The sequence below is a fragment of the Gavia stellata genome, chromosome 1 (assembly GCF_030936135.1).
Source record: "Gavia stellata isolate bGavSte3 chromosome 1, bGavSte3.hap2, whole genome shotgun sequence".
Lineage (NCBI taxonomy): Eukaryota > Metazoa > Chordata > Aves > Gaviiformes > Gaviidae > Gavia > Gavia stellata.
In genome coordinates this window covers 20,081,980-20,099,109 of record NC_082594.1, presented here as the reverse complement: position 1 = coordinate 20,099,109, position 17,130 = coordinate 20,081,980, and the positions used below count along the sequence as shown (strand labels likewise).

At 44.0% G+C, this 17,130-nt stretch overlaps 1 protein-coding gene across 1 annotated transcript; it reads right to left on the bottom strand.

Annotated features, from left to right (window-relative positions):
* Nucleotides 1-3,730: 3,730 nt before the first annotated feature.
* Nucleotides 3,731-16,589, bottom strand: IL17D (interleukin 17D). Its single transcript, XM_059822066.1, has 3 exons — nucleotides 16,575-16,589; nucleotides 16,134-16,432; nucleotides 3,731-5,683 (listed from the first exon to the last, which is right to left on the bottom strand). Exons 1-3 carry the CDS (start codon nucleotides 16,587-16,589, stop codon nucleotides 5,368-5,370), a joined length of 630 nt encoding a protein of 209 aa, XP_059678049.1. The 3' UTR covers nucleotides 3,731-5,367.
* Between the last annotated feature and the right edge of the window lie 541 nt (nucleotides 16,590-17,130).

Sequence of the window (17,130 nt, the reverse complement as noted above, 5' to 3'; positions counted from 1 at the left end):
TGACAGCCTGTCTGTGAGCCCATGGCTGATACAGATTTGCCTTTCAAACCAGAAACCATCCTTGCTGCTGAGCCCAATAAAGCCATAATCCTCCCTGAGGATGACTGCCCACAGGTGACATACAGCTGGGTTTAGCTGTTTTCCAGGAGGCTATGCCATTACTTTTACGTGGCCAGTTTCAAGATAAAGCAAACCAGAATGTTAAATGCATAGGTATTGGCACAAATCTGTACTTCACAATTGTAAACTGTTTTATGTTTATTACCTCAATGTCTTGCACACCAAGCAGATGGAGACAATGAAGTAACTCCTGAAACTTTATTTTTAACTACATAGAGGCTTCAAGTGGGACAGGTATGATTGCCAGAAGGGATGAGATTCTCCCCCCCCCCAACCTAGAACGTGTTGTTCAAATATAACTTCACCTATGTTGCTGCTTTGCTATTAATTTCTTCAGTTGTTTGCTTCGTTTCAGTCAATGTGTGTTGTTGGGTTCCCTATATCAGAATTAAAACTTTGCTAACTTCACCAGAGACCTTTCTTTAAAAGTACACCATTCAGTTGTACTAAGAAATTCAATTCACCTAGAAAATAACTGATACTTCTCACATGTAGGTCAGATGGCTTTGAAAAGAGGCACTGTGAAGATGCAGGATTATGAAAATGAGGGTACATGTAAATCTGTGTAGATGCACTCAACAGAGCAGCCCGTTGTCCACCAGCTTCCCTCTTAAAAGCCTGGTGGGGGCAGGCAGCTGCCCAAGCAGAGCTTGACTAGCGTCATTCACAGCCTTCATCAATGATTGGAGGTAAACTATTTTTGTCAACTTGTTTCCAAGGAAGGAGCTGTGTTTCTGAGAAGGCTACGAGTCACAAAAATTCCTAGTGAATTTGTACTTTGTGCCATCGCAGTAACTTTAAGAAGTATGTGACAGCAAAATCTCTCATTTTTTCTGTAATGGTATGTGAAAAAAACCATCAGTGTCAAATAGTGATTGGCTGTCTTTATTGTGGCTGTCTCATGGATGGACTTACTGTTGGAACAGACTGTGGTGAAGTGTTACCACCATGCTACTTTTCCAGTGGCATTTATGACTGCAGAGTCACGGCTGCAGTCTTGGCTGCAGTTAACAGGCACTGTGCAGCAGCAGGACATCTCAATGCCCTGCTGTCGGTATGAAGGTGACACTTGGCAGAGGAAACCTGGGGTCTTGTGCACAGGCTGTAGGTGGAAGGTGCTGCCTGCACCTCACCCCGGATGACAAATGAAACATTTCTAGAAATGCTGTTGCATGAAGTCTAAGGTACTGCTTCCATTAAGATCTAATCTGCACTTCCCATTAAAAATGGTGTTGCTTTCAGCTCAGTGTTGCACAGTTAGCCCGTCCCTGTACTACACAATTGCCTTCACCCTCCACCCATGCCCCTCTGTACCAAAGCAAGTGGGCAGTATCTCTGATGGTTTTGTCACTCTCCCTTGGTAACCTGCACGGCCCAGCCCCAGTACCGTTCAGTGAGGTGGGAAGCAGGGCGGCTGAGTTTGGGTTGCAGAAGCCCCTTGTCAGCTGGTATCAGAGCTGTGCTGCCGCTCTGGGTCTACTCATGTTCTGCTGCCTCCTTAGATGGGAATAGAGCAAAACCAAGTGGTAGCTCATGCCGCTACTCAGCAAAACATGTAGGATTGACTAGATCTCCCTCATGTGCCCTAGTCCAGGTAGTTAATGGCTGTTACTTAATCCCAGCAAGATCAATGGGTGTTTATACTTTCTAAGCAGATCACAGCCTTTTTCCCTTTTCCCCTTGCTGCTTTCATGTTCATGTTCCCCCATGCCATTTCATGTTTACTTGCAGCTGTAGACCTCCGCCTATTCAGACAAACACCTTCATGTAATGACTGGCTAGTAAACCAAAACTAGCATCTCAGGGTTTTCTCAGCTTTCCTGAATAATATGAATTTTCCAATCTATCTTAAGTGTTACTACAGAGAAGAAAATAATCTCTTTACCAAGGATATTGTTCTGTGTTTTGTGGCTCCTAATGTATTCCAGGGACAACCTCATTGAAGGAAAAGATTTTCCTGGCACAACAAAAATTTTCTCAAATCAGCTGCAGCTGCCAGATAGTTTCAGCTTTGAATTGTTTGCATTTATTGGGCCTGGAGTTGGTTCAATGAAGCATTTCATGTCTGCCTTGTGTCAACAGTTTGTGAGCCTTGAAGCAACTCCAACGAACCCTCCTCCCCCCATGCAAATTAAAGGCAAGGCTGCAGCAGCTGTAACCAGAGGGCTAGAAGCTGGAAAATGTCACACCACAGCTGAAGTGAAACTGATATAAATCCATGATGTGATGATCTCTTGAAAAAAAAAATGCCAAACAAATGCAAACTACATTTAATACTCAACCTTTTCCACATGAGTAATGTGGAGAGGGTTTCTATATGGAAGGTTATTTTGAAGGTTAACAAATGTTTTTATAGCTAATAGTTCTTGATGTTAAGTATTAACAAACAGTTGTTCACTAACAAATTATTATCAAACAGTTGCTCACACTAAAACATAAACATAGCTTTTAAGAGACACCTAACTGGAAAGCTGGATCAGGAAGCAAATTGGCTCAGCTAAAAAGTCTGTCACAGAAAAGGGTGAGGATTAAAAAAGGAAAATGGGCTTCTGAGTAAGATAACATAAGGTTGTCTGTAACCATAGGAAGCTCTCTGCACTTGTTGCAGTATGACGAGAAGGAGGTCGCCAACATACGTAATCTATTGATCCATTGAGGTTTTGCAGCTCTCTAACACTTTCCCTTCAGTCATCCAATTCCTGAAGCTATATGTAAGCTAAGGCATCTGTTTTTCTGGATTGGCGAAACTGATTGTGTTCCATTTACCTGATCTTAGCCTGCAACTCCCAGGAATTCCCAGAACATGCTCTAGTTACTTGAAAACCTGAAACTGACTCCATAATTTATGCCTGCAGGACTAGACAGTCACAACAAAAAATGAGATTTTTTTTCTCCACATCATGAAAATAAATCCATGTGCTCTAGTAACTAATTTGTTGCAGACAAATTTGCATTAAAAAAAGTGTGTGGGCAGACGGATGAGTTTTGCTGGAGGGCAGTGTTTAGCCAGAGCTTTAGCTGGTAGCCCTTCTGGGTATTTACTAAATGTTAAAGGCTGTGTGGTTTGGAATTTTTTTGTTGTTGTTGGGGTTTTTACTGCCTTTTACTGTGCAGACTTTGCTTTCCATGCTGTGGAGTCTGAAGGTGTAACTTCACCCTGTCTGAAGTGTGTGTCTCTGTAGAAAAAAAATGCCACAGTAAGATCTTAGACTGCTGAAGTGTCATCTAATGCAGTGTTTCTCCAGTTTTGTGGGTCTGCTACCCTTTTGAGCCCCTTGTTTTTTGTTCACCATTTCTCTCTTCTCAGAGGGTGTGGAGTTCTTCCACATTAGGAGGAAGGAAAAGTGGCTGTAATTGCTGCAAGTAATTACATTCTCCAGGGAACAGGTAACTACCTTTAATTGCTGGCAGCAGCTAGGCAATTAGCTGTTCTCTGAGTAGTATAAACACTTTATGACCTTCTTTGAACTCTCCTTTGAGAATCCCCTTGAGATAGAAGCATCACAATTTGAGGAAACACAGATCAAAAAACAAGCAGAATTGTGAAAGAGCATCTGCACAAGAAACACAGTTATAAACTTCAATCTGACATTGTGATGGGAATCTTTTATTGGTTTCTGGAGTTCTTAAAGTTGTTTTAGGCTTTGTAAGAAGCTATACAGATTGCACTATAAAAACACTGTTATACTAGACTGAGTCATAAAAAGCACAGTCAATAATTATGCATCAAGACAAGGACTTGTCATATGATTTTCATTCTCTATTTAACTTGTTAATTCTGTTTAGCTCATAGTCTTTCCATTCTTCATCCAATGACACTCCAAAGGAGCCTGTGTTTGGGTAGTGTAGGGACTTTCTCCGCTATGAATTAAGCCCAATTTTGAGATTCTTGATGTAGCAAATACATTGCTGCATATGATGTTTATTATTTTTTGTAATGATATTGCAGTCATGATCTTTCAACTGTAAAAGATACTCTCTGCTGTGCATTCAGAGATTTATCAGCTTTGGTGATTGTGGCCCTCTGACGAGCTACAGTCATGCAAGGTATGCCTGTTTATTCCTGATTCTCATTCACTAAACTGAGTCAGCCTTCAGTCTCTTGTTCTGGAAATGCAAGTTTTTGTGTATCTAGCGTTTCTGTTTAGGGCTTGCCACCAAGTTCCTGTAAGCCGCAAAGATGGAAGACTGCTCTTCTGCAGACTAGCATCTTTTGCAGGTGATTGTCTGTTACCTGTAGCATAGGGAAAAATGAGTAACACTAATTGTATAAATCAGTTGTATTTAACAAGTTTGGATTGGCTGGGAGTCACCTCAATGTCCTTTATAGCATCTGGAAGTTAAGACCAAGCCTGTTTATACATTGCAGCGTACCTGAGATGAAGCCTATACTTCGTACTTATTTTTTTTTAATGGGGAATCTCCTCTCCTAACATGAAAAAGGTTTTGGCCTTTCAACTGAATACAGTTTTGTCACAAGAAACAGTTAAGTGGTTAATGATGAATGAAATCTAATACAGAATTCTTGGGACCTAATCTGTGTTTTTTCTAATTGGTATTTTCCGTGTATTTAGACTTAGTCCACATCAGAAAAGTCCACTGAAGTTTTACAATATTCCTGCATGCTTTTTCTCAACACTTCTTTTGTACCCTTAGCAATTTGGCAAGTTTAAAAATAGCAAACTCATAGAATATTGTTTCATGAATGACTCAAACTCAGCAAAGGTTTCCTTGCTGTAGTGTATAAATAGACAAAGATGTAACAGCCAAAAACACTGCTTGGAGTTGAGATATGCAATATAAAGGAAGGCTCTCCCAGCCTGAGAAATTATTCTTTTAACTGATGGCAGCTATGTGATTTTATATAAGAGTATTTAAAAGTAGGATATAAGAGATTCCTTAAAAATATCTACAACCAGTAGTCTGCTAAAGTAGTAGCTAGCATGTCTTACAGTTGCATCATCTTCTAAAATTTACTGTGAATAAGCAAGTATAAAATGTTATGCTCTAAGAAGAAAAAAAACTACTTTGGAATTTGCAACAAATACTTACATGAACTAAAGAAGTTCTTAATATGAATTGTCATCTCTAATGATCTGAGTGACTGGACAAAACTTTCCGCCTTATAACTGAAATAACTGTGAGTAGAAAAAGAGGGTAAGTCAATGTGTTTGCTGCCGCGGTGCAGTTTCCTGAGGTGGTGAAATGATGATGTGAAGCCAATACTGTAACACAACTCCATATTCTTCATTCTGATGACGGCTTGTTCTGGCTTACCAGCAACTTCATTTCTTGCTTATCTATGCTGGAATTTACGCTTTCAGCCTCTTTTTCTTGCTCGGGTACACAAGTGCAGCCCACTGGGATAGTGACATAATCTTCTGTGTAGATGTAACGGCCCCCAGCACACGATGACGTGCGACGGAGGATGACTGTTGGCATGTACACAGGGGTGCTGCGGAAGTGAAAATTCTCCTCACCAAAGATCCCCATGAGGCAGCCTTTGCACAGACAGTATGCTTCAGGAATGTATTTAGGATATCTTGTGGGATCATACGAAATTCTACAGGGAAGCAAATGATAAATATTCATTAGTATCTCTAAAAACAGATATATTCATCTGGAAGACAGAATTAGAATGTGATTTGACAGTAAACATTTATGTAATAGTTTTGTTTTCTTTGCCAGGCAGAATAGCTGTAGCTGTTGCTGTCTGGCTTCTTATTTGTAAAGTGTAAAGAAAAAACATGAACAACTTACAGAACTGATCAGGTCCTACCATGCACACTGAAATATGAAGTGACTGGCTTTCTAAAATGTGAGATTCAGGGGTTTAAGCAGAATAAGCTTTGCGTTTTGGACTAAATAGGTAAATAGAGCATTAAAAAGGACACTTGGGCATTTGCAAACTTTTGATTTTCCTTGAGTTCTTAAAAAAATGGTACACATCCTTGTTGAGATTATTATTTTTGAAGCTATAACATGATGTTTTAAAATTTTATAATTTAAATAGAATTAAATTATACTATTATTTCTGCAATAGTTTTTGCTCCGTAGTGTACTTGGGGTTACAAAGGTGCCTTCCTCTTGAAAGCAGAACTCTGTATTTCTTCCTTTAATTCACCTCCACTGTCTCTTCCTCTAACCAGAGTAGAGTAACATTTGCATGCTCATACTGAGATAAACTGCAAAGTTAATGTTTTTTCTGCCCTCTCCTGCTACATTTTGAAGTAAAGCATTCCCCCAAAGCTTCAAGAGTATAGCCTCTATTTTTTGTTGTCTTACAATTTGTTGTTTGACCCTTTCTTTTTGCTAATTAATGCCCTGTCTCTGGAAATTCCTGATTAGCAGAAGCTGGAAAGCTTGTAACCTAAGTACAGCTTGGAGCAACAAAGTCCAAGTTCCAACATTCCTCTCTGGATGTTGTTGGATGCAGAAACAAAGATGTGATACTATGGTCTCAAGTCATACAGATCCTGGCTGACCTATAGTCATTGTTTTTAGCAAAGAAGAAAAAGCTGATAAAGCCTGCTTGGTTTTTGAAATTAAAGACTAAGTACACAGCAGAGTACAAGTACTAGAGTGTGTACCCACACTGCTTATTTTGGTGGTGATATATTTGTTGCTTTGTTCTTTACCCGCTTTTCCTGCTGAGCATACTGGAAGTAATGCTGAACATACTGGAAGTAATAGCTTGGCATGGCTGTAACTTGTACATTATTACAACTGTGTGTCATTATACTAGAAAAGATGTTTGCACCTCCAGAAAAAGAGGATTTTTAAAATATGTTTAGCTCCTATGCCAGCTGTCCTCTTTGTACCTGTAAGCTTCCTCCCGATCACCTTCTGCTCTCACACTGTTACAAAAGTAGCCCTGCTTCAGCAGGGACTTTAGTAAAAGCCTTTGACAGCATTTCCCACAGCATTCTCCTGGAGAAACTGACTGCTTATGGCTTGGATGGGTGCACTCTTCGCTGGGTAAAAGACTGTCTGGATGGCCAGGCCCAAAGAGTTGTGGTGAATGGAGTTAAATCCATTTGGCGGCCGGTCACAAGTGGTGTTCCCCAGGGCTCAGTTTTGGGGCCAGTTCAGTTTAACATATTTATTGATGATCCGGATGAGGGGATCGAGTGTACCCTCAGTTAAGTTTGCAGATGACACCAAGATGGGAGGGAGTGTTGATCTGCTTGAGGGTAGGAAGGCTCTGCAGAGGGATCTGGACAGGCTGGATCGATGGGCCCAGGCCAATTGTATGAGGTTCAACAAGGCCAAGTGCCGGGTCCTGCACTTTGGCCACAACAACCCCATGCAATACTACAGGCTTGGGGATGAGTGCCTGGAAAGCTGCCTGGTGGAAAAGGACCTGGGGGTGTTGGTCGACAGCCGTCTGAACATGAGCCGACAGTGTGCCCAGGTGGCCAAGAAGGCCAATGGCATCCTGGCCTGTATCAGAAACAGTGTGGCCAGCAGGAGTAGGGAGGTGATTGTGCCCCTGTACTCGGTGCTGGTGAGGCTGCACCTCGAATCCTGTGTTCAGTTTTGGGCCCCTCACTACAAGGAGGACATTGAGGTGCTGGAGCGTGTCCAGAGAAGGGCGACGAAGCTGGTGAGGGGTCTGGAGCACAAGTCTGATGAGGAGCGTCTGAGGGAACTGGGGTTGTTCAGCCTGGAGAAGAGGAGGCTGAGGGGAGACCTCATCGCTCTCTACAATTACCTGAAAGGGGGTTGCAGAGAGGTGGGTGTTGGTCTCTTCTCCCAAGTGACAAGTGATAGGACAAGAGGAAATGGCCTCAAGTTGCATCGGGGGAGGTTTAGACTGGATATTGGGAAAAACTTCTTCCCTGAAAGGGTTGTCAGACACTGGAACAGGCTGCCCAGGGAAGTGGTGGAGTCACCCTCCCTGGAGGTTTTTAAAAGATGTGTGGATGAGGCGCTTAGGGACATGGCTTAGTGGTGGACTTGGTAGTGTTAGGTTTATGGTTGGACTTGATGATCTTAAAGGTCTTTTCCAACCTAAACGACTCTATGTTTCTATGATTCTAATGGTTGCACCATCCAGCTGGAGAGGGATGATGGCTCTGTTTGGCTGGAGAAACATGCAGCCCAGAAGCACCACCAGCCGCCTGTCAGTGCTCCTCCCGCAGAGCCCATCCCCCCTTTGGGAGGATGCTGACCCTGAGTATGTTATCAGAAGCACTTACCCACCTGTCAGCTAACAGAAAACCCTTTTCTGCCCTTTCCCCCTGCTCCTGCTTTCACACAGTGGACAGTTAGACCTACACATGGTGCACAGCAGAAGTATCCTACAGGCTGTTACTGGCATGCAGAGAGCGTGAAGACACACGTTGGGCGGTCACCTAGTCCAAATGCCTCCATCAGGCAAACTCAGATGTATTTACCCATGTTTGTCCAGCCTGTTCTTAAAAACCTCCAGAGGCATTCCCCAGCCTGCCCAGAGGCTCTGCTTGCAGTATTTCACCACCTCTTTACTTGGTAAGTTTTTCTAACAGTGAAGCGGAGCGTTTTTTTCTTGCAAACTAAATCAATCATTTCCCATGTTTGGCCAGGAAATTACAGCAGCTGAGGCTAAAAAACAGAGTAACAGTCAAAGATTTCATATGAGAGAGAACGTTCATGTCTGTAATGTTTACTGTGATGTGAAGTGCTGCAACAAACTAGTAACTTCTTGCACTGGGTTTTAAGCCATCCTCTATTTGGGATCAGGATAGGATCACAACTGAGTAGATGAAGTGAAGCAATTACATAAGAAAAATGAATAAATTAAATACCTGTCATCAATATAATTATTTATGGGATGATAAAAACTACTGAGTATACAATGCCCCCCTTCCCACAGCAGTTTCAAAATAACCGATTTTGAAAACTGCAATAGATTTAAAGTGATTTGTAATTACATTTCCCAGGGTTTGTACCACTTGCTTGGGTAGCAAAGCATTAGCCTTTTATCTTTTCAGGTGGTCTCTGAGATGAGAAGAGGCTTCAGCTGTGGAAGGAGCAGCATAAGTCTGCCTCGAGCTGTGATTGCACAGTCACTTCTAGTCAACAAAATCTGCACGTGCCAAAACAGGCAGCCTGGCTCTCCCTCTCGCCTCCACCCCTGGGTTCATGCCGATGTTCTTCTGGTCACAGGATTGATCTGGGAATTCATCCAACTGAAAAGTAATTTCATCAAAAGCTGGATTTTGGTCCTTCAGCTGTCTTGCCACATATACACAGAGCCCTACACAAACAAGCCAGCGTGAACAAGCAGCTGTAGATGGGAGCAAAAGGGAGCTGCCCTTTTCAGAAGTATCAGCAGTTTATCAGGTTACAACAAATCCGGAATCAGAGCTTTAGCCAAACACAACCTTGATTATCCTGTCATCAAAGAGACTTTTTTTTTTTTTTGTAATGGCCATATAATCTGGGTTCTTTGTCTTTTTAAGGAATTTGTTTTCCTCACAGAAAAATCTGACCAGTTTTCTCATAGCCAGACATCTGTGATGTCACAGATATTTTTTGCAAAGCTTCTCTGTCCCATTTATACTTGCTTACTTTCTCCAGGAAATACCCTCATGTTACAGGATCTCACACCAATGTGAAATTAAATGTCTGGTAGCCAGCAGAAGAGAAGAAAGTGGAATACAGGCTTTTCTCCTGTGATACATTCCCATTTCAAACTCAAGTGTGAATAATTTCAGTGGTGGATTGTTAAACACACCATATGTCAAGTCATTGGTATTTCCTCTACTGTATTATCTCTAGCACCTGGTTTATGATGTTACTGGAAAGCATGAACATTGCTTCTGGATGCAAATGTAAGTTTTCACTAATAACAAGAGAACACTGTCACTGGAATCGTGGTCTACAACAAGCTTCCCCTGTGAATTCCCATGAGGCAAAAGTCAGGTATAAATGAGGGTTTTTTTGGAAGGATGGTGTGGTTTTCTACTTTCTATAGAAGAATCTCTGGTATTGCGAAGTTTGCTGTAGGTTCCTCTACTCCATCATGTGAGGATTGGAAGGAATCAGAGAGGATCCAAACCCAAAGATGGGTCCAAAATATAGATGTGGTTTTGCATCCAGACCAGAACTTTAAGGCTGAAGACTCTAAGTAATGCCTCCTGAAATTCAACGCTGAACTCAAATGTCACTAAACTTTGGAGCCATATCCAAGGTTCTGCATCTTCAGCTCAAACCTGTTAATAAAGGCCATGCAACTTAAAGCCTCATTTTCATCTTTCTAGGCAACCCAGCCTGATTTGGGTCTGAACTGCTAACAAAAACCAGTAACCTAGCTGTATAAATGCAGTTGTGTGACCTGCTTCCTCTGTTTTCACGTATTGAACATCATCAGTCTGTGCATGTCATGACCACAGCCTCAGCTGCTGTAGTTTGATGCATCTCCATTACTCCAAGCACTACAAGTCATGTTTTTATGTCTTCTCCTAGAACAGGGCAAACATGTTTGATCAGGTTGATTAACTTGATAAAACACATACTCCAAGTTCCCACTGACTCTTTCCTGTAAGTAGTGAAAGATGCACCTAACTGGGGTGGACACAACAGAAGCAGCTGGGAAGAGTGGTGGAGAACCAGAGAAGTGCAACTTTCCACTGGCACCCAAGTGTCCCCTGCATCCTTAGTGTCATTTGCTGTGGCCACTGCTGCAAACTAGGCAGCCCAATCATTTTGATGAGGGTTGCCCTTGTCCTGTGAACTCAGGTTACTGGTATGTAAGGCTAACTCTGCCTAGGCAGCGCTCCTGATTTACAAATGACAGGAGCAGTGAGGTATGCTAGGCTGCTATGTTTCGATCTGCTGGAACAAGAAGCAGGTTTGTACTGAACTGGAACCGCTAATGAAGTGTGACTAGTTCTAGGCTGCTTTTCCTTATGACCCTACGAGTGCTTTGAGAGCTCCCAGTGAAAAACAAACTTCCTGCCGTTTATGTACTTAGCCTGGAAACTCAAGAGAAAAGTTTCTGTCAGAAGTAAAACTCTTGCAAAGACTTCAGTTGTCTTGTCCTGTACTGCTTCTTTCCTATGTAGTATTTTTAATAATATTATCAATTCATAGTTTCCAACCTTTTAAATCCAGTTGGTCAGATGCTGTGCTGGGGCAGGCACATACAGCTGACTCTTCAGAAAACCACTGTTAGCACTAGGCTAACAGCTGGATGTTATCAGAAGTCTAATAAGCAAATCATCATCCCTTTACTTTGGACTCTGAAATACTTACAGGATTAAGAGCTAACAACTTTTTTTTCCCTCTTGGCAAGACATTTATTTCTCTACAGCAGGTGTTCTTTTGTTCACATGATGCTTAGTTTGTTCTATATACAGGTAGTAAGTACAGTGCTTGCATAAAATAGCCTAGTGCTAACAGTGATTTTCTGAAGACTTGTATGAACACGTACTGCAATACAAAAGACGTCAGTTCTGTGTCCCCTTTTACTCCTTCCCTCAGCTGCACCTTTGGGATATCCACACTGTGCCACATGATAGTGTTAAATCCTGGAAAATGTCTTGGATAAGGTCCTTGAAAATCACTGGAGTACTATTTAAAGGAGAGCCCTCTTGTATGACTTTTTGCAAAAGCACTGCAGACAAGCTTGGCTTTTACCAGTAAAAAAAGACTTGCCTGTATTACTTTTATTAAGATTTTATGTAGATGAGCATTAAACCAAGGATGCTTATAAACTTAAACTGGTTTTTGAAAAGCAGAAAAAACAAGCTGGGCAACGTTTGAGAAAGTGACTAGCTAACGTGGGATTTCATGATCAGATCAACACTGACAATAAGAGTTAAATCTCTGTAAATGAACTCTTAGTAAATGCAGGGTTAGGCCCCAGAGACAGACATAGAAGCCATGAGATTTGGAAATTCAGAAATGGAAATGACTTCTTGAATACACATAAAGAATTTTTGCTAAATTCGTGTAGAAGAAGTGTGTTTGCAGAAGACTCTGAATGTATTCCTACAAACTAGCTATGAATGCTATTATAACCTTAAGAAAACAGAGAATGAAAATAGAGCTGATATATACAGCTGATTAACGAACGGCGCCTATGCTCCGCAGCACCATGAATGGAATCACAAATCAACACTACCTGTAAACACACCGTTGACTTCAGCGGGATCAGATTTTTCAACCATTATTCTGAGATTTATGATCAGACCCTGCAAATGTTTAGGCACGCATTTAAAATTAGTCCTTCTTATAATGGCTCTTGTCCATGAGCAACTTGCGCGTGCACCTCTGGAGCTGAGCTTGCATTGGTAAAAAGTCAGCATGCTTATGGCTTCTCTACAGTTTAACAAGCAACACCCATCCTGTGCTGTCAGCAGGGATCCATAGGTGGTAAGACAACCTGTATCACTAATTCTTGTGAAGTAGCTGTGAACCATAGCAATAGCCAAGGACCATGGCTCTTGCCAGTACCTCCTTGTACAAGCAGGCTTTCTGGATTTCATTGACTGTCCATGTAATACTACTAAAAAGGACAAGCAACTCCTGGATAGACATCACAAATTGGCACACAGTCAGCCTGATGATTTCATGGCACGATGATTTCACAGCAGAGCTTCTGCTGCTGGCTCTGTTTTTAAAAAAGCCTTGGTAATTCTTAGACCAACTTCCTGAAGTGCTGAGCAAATCTGGTACGCTCAAGATTTCACTCCACTCAACTGACTTCAGGGCACTTTGCTGTCTCTTTATAGCTCTGCAAGGTGAAGAGCGATTTGAGTGATTGAACTTTGTGCTCTGACTTATATACTGATCTACTGTGGCCATCAGTGCCCTGGAATTTCAGTATCAGGCAGATGAACTAATATTCTTTCTCTGACTTTTGCCTCAAATACCAACTGTTGGTTGTTGCCAGCAGCAGGATCGCGGACCAGATGGATCTGTGGTGCAATCCATGTGCAACTCCTGTATCTCTGGACTGTAGCAAGCCAAAAATGATCTAAGTCTTGATTTTTGTATAGCCAAATTAAAGACCAAGTAACAGAAAATAAATAGTAAGCACAGAACAAAGACAAGGCAAGAAGCCACACAAGGATTATCTGAACGTTGAGTCAATCAAACCTAATTCTTCCACACTTAAATAGAATGACAATCTTGGATATATGCGATGCAGTAGGGTGAATGTTATACACAGATCTCTAAGTAATATATTTGATTCTTTCTCACAAATGCTGATATGAAAAAATTTCAGTTGACTTGCACTGAACGGTCATGTAAGCAGAAGAATTACAAGAAGCAGTGTTAAACAGCTGGGAACAGGTGCCTAGGGAGATATGCAGGGGAAGGTAAGTAGAGCCAGACTTAGTATCTTCATTATTAATGGCCTGGAATAGGGAGTATAAACAGTATGTTAATGAAATCTGCAGATGGTAACAATGGGAACTGCTGCAACACCAATGAAGACAGAGAAACAGCATGAGGTATCTCAGACATTAAAATGCAGGTCAAGAAGAAAAAAGACCCTTTATGCACAGAGCAGGAATCAATTGCACTGTAACTCTTCAGGGGCAGAAGAGAAGTTGGAGAGCAGGATGTCTGTGAGACATGCTGAAATGGGGCAGGCATCTTGATGCAAGTTTCAAATAGTAGAATTCATGCTTTGAGGGGTGTCCTAGCAGGGTGTACAAGAGGGGGCTGCCTACAGTGAATTAATTTCTGAGCATTCACTACTAGAACAACTCTGGTGATTCAGGAGGCAGTTCAGGAGACAGCAACAAATGAGTGAAGGGGAGCAATTTATGAGGAAAGATTAAAAGAATTAAATGTAAGTAGGCTTCTTAAGAAAGTTCTGTATTACAGAAGAGAGCTGTATGCAGTTATTCAGATTAACACCCCAGCCATGGAGAAGAGGTTTTTGGGACTGTATAAGTGAAATTGGTTGACCATTGACAAGACATAACGTATCGTTACTTACAATCTTTAATGGAGAGTTGCATGTCCTTTTTAAAGATAGGCAGTAGCTCTAATGGGATTTGGGAGCTTGCTTCCAGGGGAACTGGGTGAACACCACAAATAAACCAGACCTTTATAATGCTTTTATCTGGCTTCAAAATCTATGAAATAGCAGGTTGTAGTAGTAAATGCACATTACTGTTCATAATGAGCAATTTTATATTTTACACTTTCATTACACATCTTGCAATGTCTGTTGCTGTCTCATTGTACACTAATGATACAGTAAAAATGCAATTGAGAAAAAAACTGTAAATGAGAGCTGTTAACTAGACAGTGTACTCAAGCCTCTGCACCCTACAGAAACAATTTTTCCCTAAAAAGAATTTTAGATTTTGCCTTTAATGGTGTAATACTTTTTTTTTCACTGTCTTTTAAGATTTCTAGCTTGGAGATGTCATCAAGTTACTTGTATGTGAATGGTTAATGGTCTGTTTGAAAACATTTTGATGAAAAGTACAGTGGATTTACAGTTTCTTAATAAACTTTTTGTAAGCCAGGCCCCAAGTAACAGCTGGTTATCTGTTAAGAAGCCTGTACAGAGTTCCAAGTGAAAATAAATACCTGCCCAACAAGATGTGAGCATGGAGGGCACTGTTTTCAGACCAGAACAATTTTCTGATAGCACTAGGATTTGGCAAAACCAACGTAAAAAAACCCTGAGCCGAATGGTAGGTGTTTGGTTCATCATACTCACTTTTTGCATGCTTAGGTAGCTTAACAAATCCTCAGTCTGCTTACAGAAAATGTATTACTAAAAATACTATTTCTAAAAATACTTTGTTTATGAAAGGCTTATTGAGCAAATAAACCATTTTTCTCTCAGTAGGATTACTTCTTAAACTAAAAGCAGGCAAAAACCATGCCACAAAATAAATGTTTATTGGAGATCACTAACAAGGAGATATTTAAGTTTGCTGAATATACAGTAACTGCATCAAGGTATATACAAAGGATAATGTACACAAAGTAGCAAGAGAGTCAGTTCCTTTTACGTTTGTGCATGTTTTAGGTTCCTGTTGTCCGCAGTGTCTTTACAGAAAGCTGAAAACAGAGAACCCAGCTCTGTCAGTCTTATTCAGACAAAACTACCAGAAAACTTGATAGTGAGAATGTGATCACACTCTGGGTTTAGTGTTCTAGATCAGTGGTTTCCAAGCTTTTCCAGAGTTCCCTACAGAAGTGCAGACCCTTGTTTTGTGTATTAACAAGCCTAGCAACATATTTACTTTACTTAGTTATTTTTATGCCCCCTTAGAAATAGCCTGTCAGCCCCTGTTCCACCTTTGGGGCGGGGGGTGGTGGTGTGCAAAGCATAGGTTGAAAACACGGATGTAGAAAATCGCAGTACTCGTTCCGTGCCCATGCTGTACAGCAAACTGGACAGCAAGCCCTTGGGAGTGTTTGTAGCAGGGTACGTGAAGATACGGCTCTGTTGGAATGTAACACACACTGTACTCTGATATATTTTAGAAACCAGCACAGTGTCCGGAGTTACATCTCAGGGAACGCATCTGAGCCCCTTTGGGGATGCTACAGAGTCAGAAGGGGCTTTCTTGGTGATGGTCCTTTGCTGAGGGTCCTCTGAGTGAACCTCACATACGACAATTTGCTGAAGTGACTTTTGGAGGGGTGGTCTGTGCTCCCCGGCGGGGGCGGGGGGGTGTGAGCGCCGTCTCACAGCTCGCTCCACCTCATTCATTTTTCGTTTCTCCTTCTGCTCATCAGACATACTCCTCACACAAGTTGTTTTTACATATTTACCTTGTATCTGCCTATTCAGACGCCTACTTCAACACCGTGCCGTCAGGCTGCTGCTCGGTGCAGCAGTCATCCCTCAGGAGCGGCGCCGCCCGAACCAGCCTCAGGGCACTACGCGGGGACGGGCGGTGGAAGCCCCGGGCAGGTGTGGTACGGAGCGGGGGGGCACCGCAGCGGACCCGGCTCTCTTCAGCCCGCCGGGACCCCGGCACCGCTTCGCCCCTTGACGCGGCTGGAGCCCCCCCCCCTTCCCCCCGGTGCCCCGGAGTCACCTGTAGGCCCACGGCGAAGCGCTGCGCAGGTTGACGGGGAGCCGGAACCTCTTGTCGGCGGCCGGCCGGGCCCCGGCCGGGCAGCTGGCGTTGTGCTGGCGGCCCGTCGGCTCGGGCTGCAGGGTGTGGTGGAAGGCGCTGAGCATGCCGGCCGCCAGCCGCCCGTACAGCTGCTCCAGCAGCTCCTCGGGCCGCTCGCCGCAGGTCCGGGTCCGCGCCGGCCGCTTGGGCGCCTTGACGGCCTCCGAGCGGAGCGGGAGCAGCGCCGCGCACAGCAGCGCCGCCAGCGCCGCCCGCACCTGCAACGACGCCGCCGTCAGCGGGTCTGGGACCGGGCGCGCCCCCCCCCCCCCCCCCCGCCGCGCCCCGGACCCCCCGGCCCGGCGGTCGGGGCGCCCCCCCCGGGCCGCCCTGCGCCGTCCCCGGCCCGCAGCCCCTTACCGTGCCTCGCTGCATGGCCGTCGGGCTGCTCGAGGAAACCGAGGAGAGCGGCGGGCTGCGGAGCCGCGCCGTGCCACTGGCTCTCTCGGCGGAGGAGCTGTTGGAAAAGTGCCCCGCTCCTCACTGCATCTCCCCTGGCCTCGCATGCCAGGAACATTTTAGGCGCTCACGGAGGAGGCGAGCGCTCAGCGCCGGGAGCTGGCCGGGCCCGCACTCGGCACGGCCCCGCCATCCCGCCCCGCTGCCCCCGGCCACCGGGGACAGCCCCGCAGCCACGTTCGGGCTCGGTCCGCAACCAGCCGCCGTCCTGCCCCGGGGCCCGGTGGCAGCAGCCCCGCGGTGTGACCCGCCCGGCTCTCCCTGCGGGCCTGGGGGGGTGTCAGGGCCCCTCGCAGGCTGCGGGCGCCCCATCCCCTCCTCTGCTCTGTCAGGAGGCGAATTCCACGACGTCCGTGGCATGGAGATGAGCTGGGCTCTCCTCAGGCCTGCTGAGGCCCTGAGCCTCAGGTGGGACCCACTGGGCCAGGATATGACATTGAGGCAGAGCCAGGATGGT